Source organism: Nannospalax galili, unplaced genomic scaffold (genome assembly GCF_000622305.1).
Source record: "Nannospalax galili isolate Female #2095 unplaced genomic scaffold, S.galili_v1.0 scaffold397, whole genome shotgun sequence".
Classification (NCBI taxonomy): Eukaryota; Metazoa; Chordata; class Mammalia; order Rodentia; family Spalacidae; genus Nannospalax; species Nannospalax galili.
In genome coordinates this window covers 4,132,852-4,150,951 of record NW_008341879.1, presented here as the reverse complement: position 1 = coordinate 4,150,951, position 18,100 = coordinate 4,132,852, and the positions used below count along the sequence as shown (strand labels likewise).

At 40.2% G+C, this 18,100-nt stretch overlaps 1 protein-coding gene across 2 annotated transcripts in view; it reads left to right on the top strand.

Moving 5' to 3' along the window:
* The first annotated feature begins 2,097 nt into the window (after window positions 1-2,097).
* Window positions 2,098-18,100, top strand: part of Clvs1 (clavesin 1) — a 205,216-nt gene continuing 189,213 nt past the window's right edge. The window contains exons 1-2 of one of the 2 annotated variants that reach the window (XM_029565634.1): window positions 2,098-2,260; window positions 14,694-15,244. In XM_029565634.1, the coding sequence (XP_029421494.1) occupies window positions 14,790-15,244 (455 nt within the window). In that variant the 5' untranslated portion in view covers window positions 2,098-2,260; window positions 14,694-14,789. Of the gene's footprint in view, window positions 2,261-14,616; window positions 15,245-18,100 lie in introns of both variants that reach the window. The other variant, XM_008837590.2, reaches the window with a different exon arrangement.

Below are 18,100 nucleotides of genomic sequence, written 5' to 3'. Positions count from 1 at the left end.
AAATATGCCAGATGCAGACAGACAATTATTGCATGTTTTTCTCATATGTATAATTTAGAAGATAACCTGGAATCAGAAAGGGGAATGCCACAGAAGAGGAAGAGAGTCGAGGGAGGAGACGAAGATAGGAGGAGGTGCTAAGGGCTGGTGATATGACCAAAGTATGTTATGTGCATGAATGAAAATATGCAAGGTTGGAATTAATTGGTGAAAATGTTTTACTTATTGAAATTCACATTTGATGTAACTTTGCAAGTCATGCCCTTAAGGACCTGAGCCATGCCTTTGAAAATACCCCTTTAATGGAGCTTAAGTGATGAAAGGTCAACATCAGCTGTAGATCATTTTGAGGTGCTAAGTCTGTTCAGATCAATTTCTATATGAAATGCACAGCTTCATAAATTACTTTAAATACATCTCTATGTGTTGTGGATTATGACATCCATCCATTTATTCTTCTGCTCATATGCATTTGCTGAGCTACTGTGATGTTTGGGCAGCCTTCTGTGCCTTACACACAGCAGGAGCAAAGCAGGCATTCTCTGAGTCTCCTATTGTGTGTGTGTGTGTGAGAGAGAGAGAGAGAGAGAGAGAGAGAGAGAGAGAGAGAGAGATGAAACATTATACCATGCCAGAGTTGGAAGAATGCTGATGGTTTTTTAAGTCTTGGTGAACTATATAATAGAAAGATTGCTTTAAAATGCTTCACAAGTTTTCAGTATCAGTTTTAGGCAAATTGATGGAAGAAAATCGAGTCATCTTAGCAAGGAGAAATTTTATTTATGTCTTCCTAGTATCCCACAATCTTACCAACCTGATAAGCAGAGGCTGGGACTGGACACCACGTTTAGCTTCTTGCTTTCCTTTACTACTGATTTGCAAACACTTCTCTTCAGAAAAATAGTTTTGAATAAGGTATGTGGGCACACACCTTTAATTTCAGCACTCAGGAGGCAGATGCAGGTGGATCTCTGTGAGACTGAGATCAGCTTGGTTTACATAGTGAGTTCCAGGCCAGCTGGGGCTACAAGGATACTCTGTACCACCCCCCCACCAAAAATAAATAAATTTAAAAATAAAATAAATATGGTTTTGATAGCTGAAAATCTTATAGCCCATATAAAATTAAAGTTTTTATTTTTTGACAATTTCTCTGATCACTGATGAAATTTGTATGCATAGATCTTCATCTACATGAGGGTCTGTGAGATGAGGCTGAATATCATGTACATTTTATGACACTTGAAATATGTTAGGAAATGGATCTCTAGAAAGGTTGCACTTTACCACTAGCATCTCAATAATATGCAAGATATTCTGTGGACTTTAATTTTCAGCTCGAGTCCCATCTTGTTGCTATTTTAATTTTCTTTCTTTCGATTTCTTTCCCCCCTATTTTTTGTGCTATTTTAAAATATATGTTGCTCTTTTGTGATGAAGTTGAGTTTTTAAACATTTTTGTTGTATTTTCCCTGTTATTTTTTTCTCAATTACGAGGTATTTATGTATGAAACACATATTTGCTGCATTTTTTCCAAGAAGTAGTTTCTGTATTCACAGTTTTGACATTAGGAAATATTTATGTACTCAAACTTATTGATCTTTTCCTTGTGATTTCCTTACTCTTCTGCTTACAAAACGTTTCAGATCCTAACATCAATAATACACATATTCTTTTAGATATTTTTCAAATGTCTTAAGTTTCATAGACTAGCTTAATGTACATGTATTTATTTTGGCAAGATGGTACTTTAATTTGGATCTTTTCCAATAGGTCACCATCTGAATCTTGTTTACTAATAAAACAATCCTCTTTTCCATAGGAATGTGATGCCTTGCTACCTGTCAGGTTTACACACAGTTGCTATCTCTTTTGGAACTTGCAACAATCCGTTCTGCTTTAAAACGTTGTGTGGGGAGTGATGATTCTGGTACTTTTTTGTCCCAAGTGTTAACAAATTGCATTAATTCTTGGTACTGTGCTTCGGGAATCAGGAGGAGGGAGGAGAGAAGGGGGAGAAAGCAACCTGCGGAGGCATTTAGGACCCAGGGGAAAGCCAGGCTCGGTATAAGGACAGAGTCTCTGGTGCACACGCCTCCTACCAAAATCACAGCCCGGTGCAGCCCCGGCTCTCATTCACAGCTTTCTAGAGAAATCTGCGATCCAACTGCCAGGATAGGGGATCTCACCCACCCAGTTCAGCAGCGAGGACACCTGCAGAAACACATTCCCAAAGCAAGCCTGGGCGGCGGTGTGAAGGTATTTGTTGCCTTTTTCCTTCCTTCTGTGTTCGCAGAGCCTCCCCGCCTGTCCCCGCTCTTATGCCATGGCTGCGGCGTTTCAGCACTTTGGTGCGTGGACAGCTCTCATCTGCAATCCCTCTGCACTCCATCCTTCCGTTCCCCACTCTTCACCTCCACCTTGTCCATCCTCCTCCTGCTACGCCGCCAGCCTGCGATCCCCAGCCATCAGCACCCTATCTCCACCATCACCGTCATCATCTCCACCATCACCGGCGCGGTAACTACAGTCCACACAACTGTGTCTTGTCACTTAGACAAAGCCTGTGGTCAGCAGGGTAGAGGAAGGAGCTCAAGTTCGCAGTCATAGAAAGGAAAGTTCAGGTGGACGAACCCCTGAAAACAAAGAGAGAAAGGGAGAGTGGAGGCAGCAGAGAGAGACCCCGGCTCAGGGACAGATGGGGACTTGCCAGACACCAGCAGTTAGGCAGCTGCCTTTCAGCAGATTAGGGTCTGTTTAGTTCAGGAAATTAACATGGCCTGAGGCGTAGTGTGATTCCAGAAAGAGAAATGTTAGCTCAGCCCAACATGCTGGTTTTCCAATGGAGAGTCACCAGGAAGCAGGGTGGGGGTGATGGGTGACTCATAGCACCCACATGGCTGTTTTCCTTCCTAGGCATTTACTGTAGAAACTCTGGAATTAAGTTTTCTGTTTTTTTTTTTTTTTTTTTTTTTAACTGAAATATTTTGTAAAATGAGAACCTCAAAGGTTAACTCTGTGGTCAAAATCAAAATTAAAATGATTGTAGCAATAACCTAACAAATGGGGTTCTCACTGGGAGATTCTTTTCTCTCAAATGTCTCCTCTTGTGTCCTTATTTTAATTTCCAATCATAAACCTCTCTCAGAAGCAGAACAGATAGATCCCTTGCCCAAATGGCCAAAGTGGTAATGATATTCAGAGCAGATGGTCTGGCTTTGTTCATTACTAGTCAAGGACTGGCTCAGATTTGGAAGGCGAGATTTTTGTGTGCTTTCTCAGTAATCAGGCGCTAACACCATTTTCCTGTAATAGTAAAGGGGGATAGAGCGCAGAAATGGAAAAGGCATTTTATGGAACTGGTTTGCCTGGCTCTGCTCTCACAGTGGGATCATCTTCCATCTCAGCCAAACGGGAGTTGGACCATCTTTCAAATAGCTCATTAGTTTGGACCTGATGGTCTAATCCTAGGTCATGGCATCTATTAGCCAGGGTCATGTGTTTTATAAGAGCTAACAAACATCAAATAAGTGCTTGTGCCTGACATAAATAAAAATACGTGATAAGTGCTAATTGAATTGATTTTAATGGAACTGCGACGAATTGTGGTTTCTTTTGTTGTTGTTGGTTTGGTAAGTTGTTTTTCATAAAGTAAGGCTCTTGATTTAGATGTAGTCTATCTAAATGAAATGTCAGGTCACATGTAACAAGAAAGTTTGAACCAAAGCACAGAAAAGCTTCTTAACAATTACCGTTGTGCATTTATTCTGCATCTTGGAAAAGGGACATTGAAGCAAGTTTTGACCTTATTTATCTTAGAGACATTATCCAAAATAAAAAGATTCACAAACAGATGTATTAAGGAAGATGTTTTATGGAAGAATTCATTCCTAATAATCTTCATGAATGAAGAGTGGTAGCATCATGTCAAAAGTTTACTTGTTACTAATTGTATGAACACAGCATGATTCCATTTGTTTCTAAATTTTACTCATTTTAAAACTCAAACCAAGAAAAGCAGTGAAAATATTTGGCAAAGTGTATTTCAGGGAAAACAGTTTAGTCTTCTACCTACTGTCCTAGACTGATAATATGCACAACAAATAAACTGCCCAAGTCCCCGAGACACAGTCTTAAAACTTCCTTATCTATGCACAGAGAATGGGCCAGCCAGGTAATTTTAAATAGTACAAGCTGCCAATCTGAGCTGCTCTACCAGAAGCCCAGGCCAGGAATCCAGAGCCCCAGAGCTGCTGTCTTCCTGTGCTTAATGCAATTTCCTGAGGCTGGAGAAATTTCAAAGCAATGCTGCTTCAGTGAGATTTACAGGCATCTGTCTCAGAAGCGATGCTTTCCCCTGACTGAAATATGCTGAGCTTATTAATTTTTATAGAGTGCCACTATTGTGGCTTCAACATTTATTTTTTTCTAGCAAGGGAAAATATTTTTCATATTTCCAATAACAGAACTTTCTCATTTTAAAAATGGATTTAAAGGTGAGCAGGAACCATTTCTCAGCAGAGTGCTGCCGTACATTTTTGTAGACACGCTCACAGAAGGGTGCAACATTTTAGAATTGTGCAAAGCTGGAAGGTCCTTCATTTCCTAAAAGATAAAATCTTGAACTCTTAGAACTTGTTGGAATTTATTGTGTCTGCTTACATCTTCAGGCTTGTCAAGAGACAGCCTATTATCTCTGAGCAATCTGTTCCTGACTTCGCAAACTCCCTTGGTGCAGAGCCACCCTTCATATAGGATTCCAGTTGACTTTGGTGTTCTCTGCTGCTGTTGTAACTGTGATTTGGAAGAGGAGGTGACAAGAAGAGCAATGATAAAAATCATGGAGTTTGCTTACATGCAGTTCACCTAGAAGACCCTCAGTTCTGCCAAAAGAATCCTTTTTTTCTTCCTTTTACATCTTCTCCCAAATAGTCATGGTTTGGGTCTGGATTTCACTGGAATAAAGTTTCAGAAGGCCCACAATTGAATGGCCATATGTCTGAAACCCTTGTCAGCCCCAGGTGTCCATTATTTCTCTAGTGAAAAATGGACTTAATTTCCAATCCAAGTTTTTATTGGTTTAAAGAAAGTTTATACACTGCTCGATTCATCGTGGAGGTAGAAACCAGCTGGCCAGATTCTCCCTGCTCCATAAAGAGTCTTCATGTATCCAGGCATAAGTTCACCTTCTCCCTTACCTCCTTTCAGTCTCCTCAGTCAGGTGTCCTGTACTTTGCAGATCTGTTCTATGACAGGAAGTATTATTGAAAGTGCCCTTTATGGTAAGCTAATTTCCTATGAGTTTTTGTTCTTGACTTCTGAGCCAGGAAGAATTTCCCCACGTGTGTTGGGGATGATGCATTCTGTGTCCTGGACCCTTTCAGCCAAATCTTCAAATTTTGGAGATAGTGTAGCTGTCTGGCTATTCCTTTCCCATCGCTGTTCCTTAAAATAGCATCACCCCAATTCAGCTACTATTATTACTCAAATGTATTATGTAAACTTCTACACGTTTATGTGTGTCACATATGCAGGTTACACAGTGTTCTGTATTTTGCAGTTTTGGAAGAAGCAGGAGCCAAGCTGTGGATCATGGGGGTGGTTGAAGGCTCAAATTATCAGCTTGATAAACAAATTTCTTGAAGTGGAATCAACATAAGAGGCAAAATCACATTTTCTCACTCTTTTCCTTTCTTTCTCTCCCTTCCTTTCTTTCTTTGTCCTTCCCTTCTCCTGTCCCTTCCCACCTCTCCTCTTCTTCCTTCCCCTTTTTCCTTCTTCCTTCTTTCCTTTTTTTTGGTTTTCATATAGCATGTAATCATGTGTGGTTGTAATTAATGGAGGATATGACAAACCATCATGATTGTCATTGTCCATGGGAACGAGCACCCCGGGGATGATCCCACCCTTTTTACTAACAAATGGACACAGCTGTCCACAAACATTGTGAACTTTGCTTCATAGGCAATTCACCCACCTCCTCAGCACTCCTGTGTCATCGCTAGTCCTCCAGACCACTGCCTCTCAAACATTCATGTGCATGTAACTTGCCTGGGGATTCCATTGGTCCTTCAGCAGGTCTGTGTGCATCTCAGTAGTTTGTGTTCCCGGTAACCCCCTAAGTTCTGAGAGTGCTACTGATTCATGAACTACCTTTGGTAAAAATGGTTTATTGGTGCTCTACATAGTGAGTTCAGGTCAGCTGAGACTACAGTGAGACCCTGTCTCAAAAAGACAAAAAAAACAAAACAAAACAAAACAAAACAAAACAAAAACCATAAGCCTGGCGTGGTGGTGCATGCCTTTAATCCCAGCACTTGGGAGGCAGGGCAAGGGGATTGTTGTGAGTTCAAGGCCAGCCTGGTCTATATAGTGAGTTCAGGTCAGCCGTGACTACAGTGAGACCCTGTCTCAAAAAGACCAAAAAAAAAAGGTTTATTGGGTCTGGAGAGATAGCTCAGCGGTTAAGAACACTGACTGTTCTTGCAGAAGACCCAGGTTTGAATCCCAGCACCCACATGGCAGCTAACAACTGTCTGTAACTCCAGTTCCAGGGGATTGGACACTCTCTTCTGTCCCCCTCAGGCATTGCACAACATGGGTGCACTTACCTACATGCAGGCAATACATGCATACACATAAAAATAAAATAATGAATAAAATATTTTTTAAAAATGGTTTATTGATACATAATTATATATATTTATGGGACACGGTATAATAATTCAATACATGTACACATATGTAATGATCAAATCAACTTAATTAGTTTGTGTTGAGAACCTTTAAAGTCTTCTACCGATTTTGAGGTATAAAATAATTATAAACTATACTTGGCCCACGGTGCTATGGAACATGGGAGCTTATAGCTCCTACCCAGCAGTATTCTGGCACGTGTCTAACATCTCTCAATTACCCGTTTTCCCTCTGCTTCCCAGCCTCTACTACTGTTTTGTTCTTTCACCAGATCAACCTTTTGGTCTCTTACATATGAGGGAGAAGGTGGTGTTTGTTCTTCTGTGCCTGACTTATTTCATTCAATGTAAGGTCTAGACCACCTTAAACTGCAAGGATGGCAAACAGTTTGCCACCTGCTTAAATTTCCCATTTTTAGGTCTGATTAATAAGTGATGATACTCCGAAATGAAATAAAAAAATCATTCCAACTTCTGAGACGGTAAGGGCTCAGAATTACATGGTCAACTGGGGAGAAAGTTGTGCTGGTGGCTTCTCCCCTGTGCTCCCTTATTTCAAGGTGACCTGCTCCATTTCATTTTTACCTGAGAGTTTTCTTACCTCATTGGCCCAACAGTATCCACAAGAAGAGTCCCAGTTACAGAGATGTGGTGAAAAAAACAGCGAAAAGTGGGATTTAATAGCTATTTTGTGTGCCCAACTTTTTCATTCCCCGGACTCTTTTTTCTTTCAAATAACTGAGTACATTCTTGAAAAATACCTTCTTCTTTTGAGTACAAAAAAGAATTTCTTCCCTCCTCCTCTTCCTCTCCTGATAAACCTACCAGATACAACTGATCTGTTTTCAATATTGAACTGGTAACTGCTTGTGACTTTTTACAGGGAAGGAGCAATATCAGTCTAATTTTCCATGTCTATATAACTTTTCCCCTTCCACATTGTCTTTCTTAAAATATGTTGATTAGAAGGTAAATGCTGTTACATCATTGTTAAGAGGCAGAAGAATCTCCTGCTTTCTAGCTTGGTTTGCCTCTCAACTCCTTGCATTGCTTGTCACACAGCAAACTAAAAACATGAGACTACAAGAGATTGTTCTAGAATTCAGGACACAATCCTTTGCCAAATAGCCCCAACAGTATCTGAGACCTAGTCTATTTTCATTCTAATCTGGCATCTGTTTTGGGTGAGACATTCTCAGTGTCTCTATTCTGATGGAACTCATTCCAATTTACTTTTAACCTTTCTGGAGAGCTGGAACAAATGGAAGCAGATGCTAGTGTGTTTGGTTGCTATTTTAAAAGGAGCCAGGGGAGTCTACACAATGAATATTTATGGAGCAGGAGTAAACCCTGGGCTGGGGTTAAGCTAAAGGTGATGGAATGCTGACTGTGAGCCAGGGCTAAATTCTGATCATGCTACATTTTCTGATGATTAAGGTCTCTTGTCTGTCCTTCAAGACTTGCCTTCCTGCCTGTGGTACAGAGAGTTCCTATCTGTAAGTTGGCTAACACCTCATGGAAAATTAATGCATGGAGGACTGCTTTGTTACTTACAGGGATTTCGTCTTGTCAGTACTTAGGAAGAAGATCTACAAGTCATAGAGACCACCTGAAAATTCAGTAATCACAGACACTTCTGGTCAGCACCAAAGAATGTGTATTTAACAACTCCTGAAATTTCAGTGTAGGCTCCCTTGGCAGTAAGGGAACATATTCTCATTCAGGAAAAATTTTAAATGAAGTTACACTGAAGAAAAAAGTATTGTTCACTATGATTTCAAACTTTGGTCTAGACATATGAGCAACATCGACTTTCTGAGCTCAGTGTGGTGGTGCATGTCTGTAATCCCAGCACTCAGGGAAGCAGGAGGACTGTGAGCCAGAGGCTAGTCTGTATTACCTAATAAGACCTGCTCTAATCAACAACAATAACAATAAACACCTGAAAGACAAAACATACCAAAGCAAACAAAAATTCCCTTTGGCATTCTGAGGTGAAAATACATATTCAGTTTAAATATTTGAAGTAAGTTTTAGACATCATATATTTAAAATTTGCAACCATAAATTCCACGTGTACTGATGGAAGAGGTTGATTTGACTTTAATATGTAAGGTTTTATCACAGAGATTAATTTTTTATCCTCTTTTCAAACAAAACAAATATGGGCTTCTTGTATTTCTATTAACATTTATGTGTATTTGAAATTGTTTTATGTATTTCTCTTCTTTCCTTCTTTCTTTCTTTTCTTTTTTTGCTTTGTTTTTTGAGACCGAGTCTCACTGTGTAACCTTAGCTGATCTGAAACTTGCCATGCAGACCATCTCAAGCTGACCTCCCATCTCTGCCTGATGAATGCTGGGATTAAAGGCATGCACCACCATGCCTGGCTGATCTTTGTACTTCTAAGAACACCCAGAAGTCACATTATTATTTATTAGTTATTGATATTCATATATCTCAAACAATATTAAGGCTCTATAGGTTTAGTTGTTGTTGAGACAGGGTCTCATTTTTTATTCTAGATTAGCCTTGAAGTTATGATCCTCCTGCTACAGTCTCCTAGGTGCTGGGATTATCATTATAGCCACCATGATTAGTGAGGCGTTATAGACGTTCTTTCTGATCATGACAAAATACCCCTTCTGTCTCCAAATGTGGTACCTGATGTGCAAGGGAGTGAGGAGTGATAACATGCTGGTACCCAGGATGTGTTGTTAAAGAAGGCATCTCCTCAGAGACATGGGGTGGCCATGAACAAAACATGGCAAGGTAATTTTAGGTACACACTCTTGCTCTTCCTCCTATACTTTAAACTGTCAAACTCTACTTCATCTAATAAGTAATAACCTAGTACTAAACATTGCTGTGGAAATTAGCTAATATAACATTAAAGCCCTTGGCAGGCAACAGGTGCTCAACAACATTTCTTTCTTTTCCAACTCTAATACTAGCTCATTTCTGGCTTGAAGCCAATCCTGTAGCTGTTACACATCTTTCTATCTTTTATTTATCCTGAGACAACATAATTATGATATTAACAAGATTATTATAGTTAATGTAAGATAGATCTTTTCATTTCACAAGCACTTTCACTGCCTCCTTTCACATGATTTTACCTTAGCATTTTCCAGAAATTATCTTCTTCCACTTATTGAAGGATTATTGTAACAAAGGGAAAAGATAATTGATGTAAAATGCTTTGAAATATGATATATTTTTAGAAGAGACGTTGCTACAATTCCTCTGATTTTTCTCTGATATTGAAAGTGGCTTTCTGAAGATGATAACAAAGTAGATGAAAGAATAATACCCAACAAAAGAAGCAAAACAGGTTACACTTCAAACACTATGCTTCCTGAGACGAGATTTTAACAACTCTTTGATTCACAAAGATAAAAATACGGTATGTTTTTATAAGTATACTTCCTTAAGGTGGAATTGTGTTTGAGTAAATACATACATAGATTTTTCCCTACTTGAGATAAGGTATACATCTAGAATCTATGAATGCCATGAACTTAAATACCATGCTATAGTGATTTCTTTTTCTTCTTTATACAAAAATACTACAACCTACATTTCTAGTTCATTGGAAAATGCATGGATTAGAAGTGCAGGAATTCTGTGGCTTGGCTTCCCTAGACATGCTCCTGTTTCTAAATACAGAATCAGGAGCGACCCTACTAGCAGCAAGAGAGAGTTGCTTTCTATACCTGCCTAAAGCTCCCTCCCTGGTTAGCAGCATATTTCACTAGTGATGCCATGCTTAGTACTCTGTGAGGCCTGGCAAGGGCTGAATCCTTCACAGACAAAGGGAGTGTCTTTGATGTGTTGTTTTTGCCAAAGGAAAAGGCATAAGGGAAGAGCAAAATATTGGTAACAACCGGGAAGCAGAGTCAGCTACATCTTAAGCAGTTCCAGCCAGCTTACAATAATAAAAAGAAAATGAGGTGGTAAGTGGACATCTGTGATGTGCAGCACTACTCTGTCTAAGAAAGTCTTTCCACAGAAGCATATTTAGGCTCACAGAAAGGGCAGCATGGAAGCAGTGTAAGGGAAGGAGATGAGGGTTTGAGAGGTCTGAAAGGAAGGTTATATAGATCTTTGGTAGTGAATACTGAGAGCTCTAGCCCATGTAAGAGGCAAAACAGTGACTGAGTCAAGAATATCGTCCAGAGAAATGTTACTTGGATTTTGTCCATTTTCTGCCTCTTGGGAAAGTCATTGAACTTCTTTGTGCCTCAGTTTCCACTCATTTCATTTAGTTATAAAGTTTAAATACTGCGGTATGTAAAGAGTATGTGAGTATCTAGGACATAATAAACAACTATGATAAATAATGAATTGTAGCTATTATTATTATTATGAATGCCATCAGAGAAGGAAACCACTCTCACATATGAATATGACATCAAGTCCATGTAATCTATGCATAATTCAAAAAAGTTGAGTGAGAACAAAGTTTATAGTCAATTGAAACTCCTACATCATGATAAACATTTTTCATACAGTTTTTCTTGAGTTTTAACTACCATGGATTAAGGTTGTTATTTAGGTAACAGTCTATTCTGGCTTCTGGTATGAAGGATTTTTCTTTAATGGAAAGCATACACCTCATCTTAAGTAGGAAATTCTGCGACTCAGACTGGGCTATTCTTCCCAGGACTTTCTACCTTATGCTGAGCACAGAATAAAGATGTAGATTGGAGTGAATTTATTTTGGATATTATATATTGGAGGCATAGCTATGTGTGGAGGCAGGCTATGAGAAATGCAACCTCAACTCTCCCCTTGAACCTACGGTAATTTATCTGGGAAACATTGTTGAGTTCCCTGAACTGTGAGGTAAGTAACTTGCTTCAAGCAGCTTTAAATCTTCTTCAGGGAGTGAGCTGTTGCTATGCTTTGTGCTCTTAGCTCTGTGCTCCTTGACTTGGAACTGTGAACATTACCCAGAATGCTTCAGGGAGACCAGGATCTGAAATACAATGTGCCTAGGGAAAATTCTTCAGGGAGGAAAATACTTTATAGATGAAGGGGGAATTAAGAGTTAGCTGCAAGGCTTTATTTAAGGAAAAATAGCCCAAGAGGAACCCAAGCACAGGGGAAACCAGCTACTCATACAAGCAGCATATTGACTGTTTTCTGTTTTCATTGATGCTGTGTGTAGTTAGGTAGCATCTGCTACATAGGGTGCACTGTCCTAGGCACCACAAAAATATTAGTGGACACAATAAACTTCTCTGCTTATGGAGCTGACTCTCTTTGTGCCACACATGCCAGGGATTCCCAAGAGTGAACACTCTCCTTTCATAGGGTATTCTGAATGAGGGGAGAAAGTAAGATGGCAATAAAACCTGATGTAGTGAGTATTTAGGTGTTTAGGGATTCTCTGCTTTCTGAAGGTCAGGGAATGTTTCTTGGGAAAGTGACTTTTAGATTGAGTCCTGAAAAAGAAAGAGGACTCAATCAGGTATCAATGTCAGGTAAAGAAGGAAGCTTTTACCAAGGTACGCAGAGGAGAAACAGTGGACAGTGCTGCTGCTGCTCACTGTGGCTGCACAGCCAAATGGAGGGTCTTAGCAACTACGTTACAGAGTTTTTTTTTTTATTTTGAGACATTTGGAAGTTAATAATGAATGATAACGAAGGAGCGATGTGAGTGTATTTCACTTGTAATACACAGAGTAATGGGAATATAGAGAATGGATTGACAGCAGAGGCCCTGGAAGAAAGCCAGTTTCAGATCTAAAGAGAGGAGTGGTGATCCTCTCAACAGAGACAGCAATCATGGAGATGGAAAGACTTGGGAAGATTTAAGAACTGTCAAGGAAGTGATTGCCTGGTAGTGGGTGGTGAGCAAGAGAGTGGAAGGAGATGACTCTCGGGTTTCCAGCGTGGGAAACTGCATGGAAGATGATATCATTCACTAAGACACGGAGGTGGAGAAGCAAATTCAGATGGGGAACTATGATTAGTTCAGTTTTGAACATATTGAGTTTGTAGTGTCTGTGGGACATGGGCATGGAAATGCTCCGTGGGCAACTAAATGTGGCACATGGAGAACAGGAGAGAGATATTTGTGTGCAGATGAATAGATCCCGGGAAAGGATCCTGGAAAGCTCTGGCAGTGGTCAGTACAGAAAGAGAAAACTGAACAGGAAAAGGCAAAGCTAAGTGGAAAAGTCAGGGCATACGGAGTTAGAGAAAGGAATGAAGGAAGGAGAAGGGGGTCTAAGAAGAAGGCACTCAATGTCAAATACTGATAGAGGTCACCGAGACAGGGTACTGAAATATGTCTGCTGGATACAGGAACAATAGTGCCATTCAACACTAGGGTGACTATCTGTGTGGATGGCTTGGTATTCTCCCATTTTATGCTTGTCCAAGCATCATTATTATTAGTTCCCATTAGTGCATACAGTTGGATAATTATACCACCATCTTTGGTTGGTTAGAGAGAATACTTTCAGCAACATGTGGAAGATTGCAGTGGATGGAAGCATTAGATGAGACGACTTTCTGAAGGCCTGTAAGGCCACTGGAGAAGGACATTTAACAATGGGTGAATATCGCACTATGTAGATTTTGAACTTTCAATCCTGGGATAGGTGGTAGCTCTGTTTCTTTTATTCTTGTGGGTCTTTAAAATAAGTGAAAAACAAGACTTTCTGCTTCACACATTACAGAGCTAGGTTTTATTATTTTACAAAGCAAATGTTTTATAAGTAAGTTTTTTTTTTAATTTTACTACATCAAAATGAACATCAATTACTTGAAGTGTCCTTCATCCCCCTGACCATGAAGTAAAAATGGGGAGCCATCTAAGCAGGAGGCTCATTTTTTTCTTCTGAATTATCTTGTATGTTTAAGCACTGTCAGTAATGCTAAGACAGGGAGCAAATATTTTGCCTCTTTCTTCAGATATTTTTCGCCAAGGAAGCCCAGGGAAGAAAATGCATGCTTCTCAGTTTATTTATACTGATTTTTGATTTGGGGAGCTCGAAGAGTAAACCAAACTGATACCTGTGAGAGTTTAAGCATTTACACATGAAGCAGGAAAGATACAAATAACATGGGTGGGTTTTGTTGATGTTGTTTACCATTTATGTAGAGAAGGAAGATGATGATCAAAACTGTTATTTTCCTATTGTAAAACAGTGTCTCAGGGCAATGGAAAAGCTATACAAAGTGAAAGGAGTTCTGATCCCATATGGACAAGGCAGAGGGCAAATCAAGAGTGGCAGGAGCCCATGGCCTCTATGTAGCAGTGGATAAAATCAGAGCAACAAGCTCTACATATGTATGTGAGCCGAATTTGCTTGTTGAAGTCACGCTTCGGCCCTGAGCCTGTCCACCACAATCCACCCCCTTCTGTGGGCCTCTTCCCAGTAATTGGGTATCTTAGGGTTAGGTTAGAGGGACCTATAGTAGCTTGTGTCCTTGAGATGCAAATGGCTTCCTTAGATATGAGAGGTGGATTTCTGTGAGTGGTACTTCTGTTTGAGAAATGAGACAAATGGGAAATAATAAACTGTGCAGCAGCCGTAATTTCTGTCATATCTAGGCCCGTGAACAGCCCCCATACAGCATGATTTAACAAAACGTGATCTTTCTTTCCTTTTACTGTTTCTTCAGAGCACTCTGTTGCTAATCTGACCATAAACCATTATGCTAAGGAGTCACTGTAACTAAAAAGTTTGTAACTGTATTTCAAATATTTGCATATTAAATATTTAAGTTGTTGATAATAAGGCCAAATGTCCCATTTAAAGGATTATTTGCCATTTACTCTTGGGATATGTACTCATTAGGCTCACAGTGTAGCACACTGTTTTCTGTCTAGGCTCCGACTACGTTGGCCAGGTTTTCTCTGCCTCATCTCTCTCGTTTCTCTTGTGTGCATTTGTCTTTCAGTAAGCAATGACCTTGGTTTCGCTTCTGTTTTGGATGACCACCACCACATAGGGCCTGAATGTCCTGCTGTTTTCCAGGGACGGAAAGAAGACCCTGTACTTGTCTGTTCCGAGGGCAGTCTTATAGTAGGAAAACCATCGAATGGGCCACAGTTTCAGCACACTGTCATGTGAATGGGACCAGTCTCTGTTCTTCCAAAACATCAGAGATTAAGCACTTGGGAAGAAGATTTGGCCAAGATGACACATTTGCAGGCTGGGCTCAGTCCAGACACTATAGAGAAAGCACGCCTGGAACTGAATGAAAACCCGGATGTTTTACATCAGGACATTCAACAGGTTAGAGACATGATCATCACCAGGCCGGACATCGGGTTTTTACGTACAGACGATGCCTTCATCCTGCGATTCCTCAGAGCCAGGAAGTTTCACCAAGCGGATGCCTTCAGACTCCTGGCCCAGTACTTTCAGTACCGCCAGTTAAACCTGGACATGTTCAAAAACTTCAAGGCGGATGATCCTGGCATTAAAAGGGCTCTGATCGATGGGTTCCCCGGAGTGCTGGAAAACCGTGACCACTACGGCAGGAAGATTCTGCTGCTGTTTGCTGCCAATTGGGATCAGAGTAGGTAAATGTAGATAGTGTCTTTACTTGGTTTTGCTTTTTCATAGCATCATCACTGCATGCTGGGGTTGGATGGCTTCACGGGGAAAGGGCTTCCATTTTCAAAATCCATTTTACATACCCACAATGGTGGTGTTATGGTCACAAGTGTAAAGCCATCAAAAAAACAAGTCTGAATTAACAGTGGTGGTTTACCACAAAGGAATTGTAGCTTTTGAGTGGTACCAGACCTTAGAAATGAGTGATGTGTTCATCAAAGTGAGTTGTTTATTTTAACAAATCTAAAACTGACCTAGAAGATCCACAGTCTGTCTTTGATAATCTTACCTTTAACAATACAACAATGAATTCAGTGGATGGCCTTAAATCAAGTGTTTCCACATAGAAAATAATTTCTCAGATGCTCTCCATGGCATTAATAGCCTTTTCTTCTCAGTGCCAGATATTCCACCCAAACACCTGCAAGACTTTCTTCCTATTTATTCTATAAAGAACCCCAAATTCTACACTCCCCAGGCTGAATGCCCCCGCCCCACCATTCCTGTTCACCTCTCCAGCCAGTCCCTCAGACCAGAATGTGGAATCATTTCGACTTTGATCCTAATATCTGATTGCATGACAAATCCTCCCCATCCTCTTTTTTCTCAGAGACGTCTCCATTGTCTTCACTTCTCTGCTCCCACTGCATTGCTGTTGCCCAAATTCGGGTTCCCATTAGTCTATAAAAACAACTGCAGTAGAACTGTAAGATCCTTGTTATGGTCGGTAGCATTTTTGAGTGCTTGCCACATGCTTTGCTAAGCATTTATATATAATCTCATTTAATCCACCCTAGAACTTGTCACAATACATGTCATTACCCTTACTCTATTTCACACTTGAGGACTCAGAATTTGAGAAACGAAGGCACTCATTCAATGTGGCACGCCTGGTGAAATACAGAGTGGAAGTTGAACACTGGAGGCCTGACTTGAGAGTGAGTTGCCTCACCCTAGCTTTACTGTAACTGTGTTTATGAGATCAAGGGAGGGGGCCTTTTACATGCTCATCTCTTTGTCGTGTAGCACAATATCCAAAGATTGTCAAATGAGAAACATAAGTAAATGAACCCATCTCTGAAGCCTCAGCTCTGGGTTGAGCTTTCACAACAATATCATTATTGACGTCAGCTAATGGGAAGACACAGGTTTAACTTAAATATACCAAAGCACCTTCCAATACTATTGAAAGGAGTTTCAATACTTTACATTCTTTACGTTTCCTCATGGTTCTTCTCTAAGAATAATGGTAGTGTAGGAAGCCCTCACAACTTTTGACTATTTTCTGGTTGATTAGTTGGGGCAGGGCCAGCTTACCCTGGAAAAAGCACATACCTGTTTTCAATATGTCAGTCTAGAGTTTAGACAGGTCGTCACCTGGACTAACAATAATGATGTGGAATGAGATATAATATGTATCATATTCATAATACAGTTGTTGATGGGCCTCTCATTACATTGCTGCACTGATAAGAAAGATTACTGTATCTTTGCATTCATCTATCGGCATCATTCAATCAACAAACATTTACAGGCCAAGCGTAGACTTTGAGGACCCTAGAGGAATGATGAGCACACATGGTCTCCATCAGTAAAGATCTCATGTGCAGCTCATGGTCCAGAAGTGGTGCAGCATATAAACAGCTAGCCATATCCACCACTGGATAAATCCTCCTGAGATAGATGAGACATCAGCACAGTATCAGCCCTACACTGGAGGGAACACTTGTTCTCCCAAGAATGGCACATTAACATTTTGGGTTTGGAAACCGGAAGGTTTTGGTGATTTTGGAGAATAATCATGCTGACATCACTTGTGCTAAGCTGTCAGTGTTCTAGAACTTCCATCTGCTAAGACAAATGATGCACGGAACACCAGTAAGTTGTGATGTTCACATAAAGAAATGAACCACAGTAAAATGTTTTATTTTGTATTAAGATTTTGTCTGTATATATCCCAAAACATGTCAGGAAGAAGAGGTAACAAATCTCTGGGGAAATAATGCAAATGTTTATGATTATGGTAACCTTGACCAAATTACTTCCCTTCTCTGTTCCTCATGTGTAAAATAAGCTTCCAGCTCTAATGGCTCATGAATGAGAAGCTCATTCAGCTGATGGGTGGGGAGGGATTTTAAAACTCACTTTATAGCTGCTCATTCTCTCAACTTTTAAAAATAAGCCCCCTCCCCGCCCTCTTCTCTCTCCTCTCTTTTTCTCTCTTCCATACTTTCTTTCACTAATTTTCCTCTAACTATACAATATTTGAACCAAACCATTGTGCTTTTGACAAAGTGGTGTTGATAAGTCTATCCGTTTGACAGTGAACAATCATTGGATGCAAAGTTCATTTGAATCTGGATGTGGCTGTGTCATTTAGTCGTAATATGACCATAGACAAGCAGCTTCTCAGACTGGCTTCTGTCTTGTAAGGTGAAGATGATAATGAAGTCTTTATGTGGAGTGGGACGGACAGTGAAATGGCACATTTGGCACACAGTAAGAACTCAGTAGACATTGACTTCTGGTATTATTACTAAAATTTTAAAAATTTCATTATTTTTATTTTATTTTATGTGTATGAGTGTATTGCCTGAATGCATGTAGGTCACCTGTGTCATACAATGCCCTCGGAGGCCAGAAAAGGGTGTTGAATTCCTCTGGAACTGGAGCTATAGACAGTTGTTAGCCACCATGTGGGTCCTCTGGAACTGGAGCTATAGACAGTTGTTAGCCACCATGTGGGTGCTGGGAATTGAACCCAGGTCCTCTGCAAGAGCAGTCAGTGCTCTTAACTGCTGAGTCATCTCTCCAACCTATAA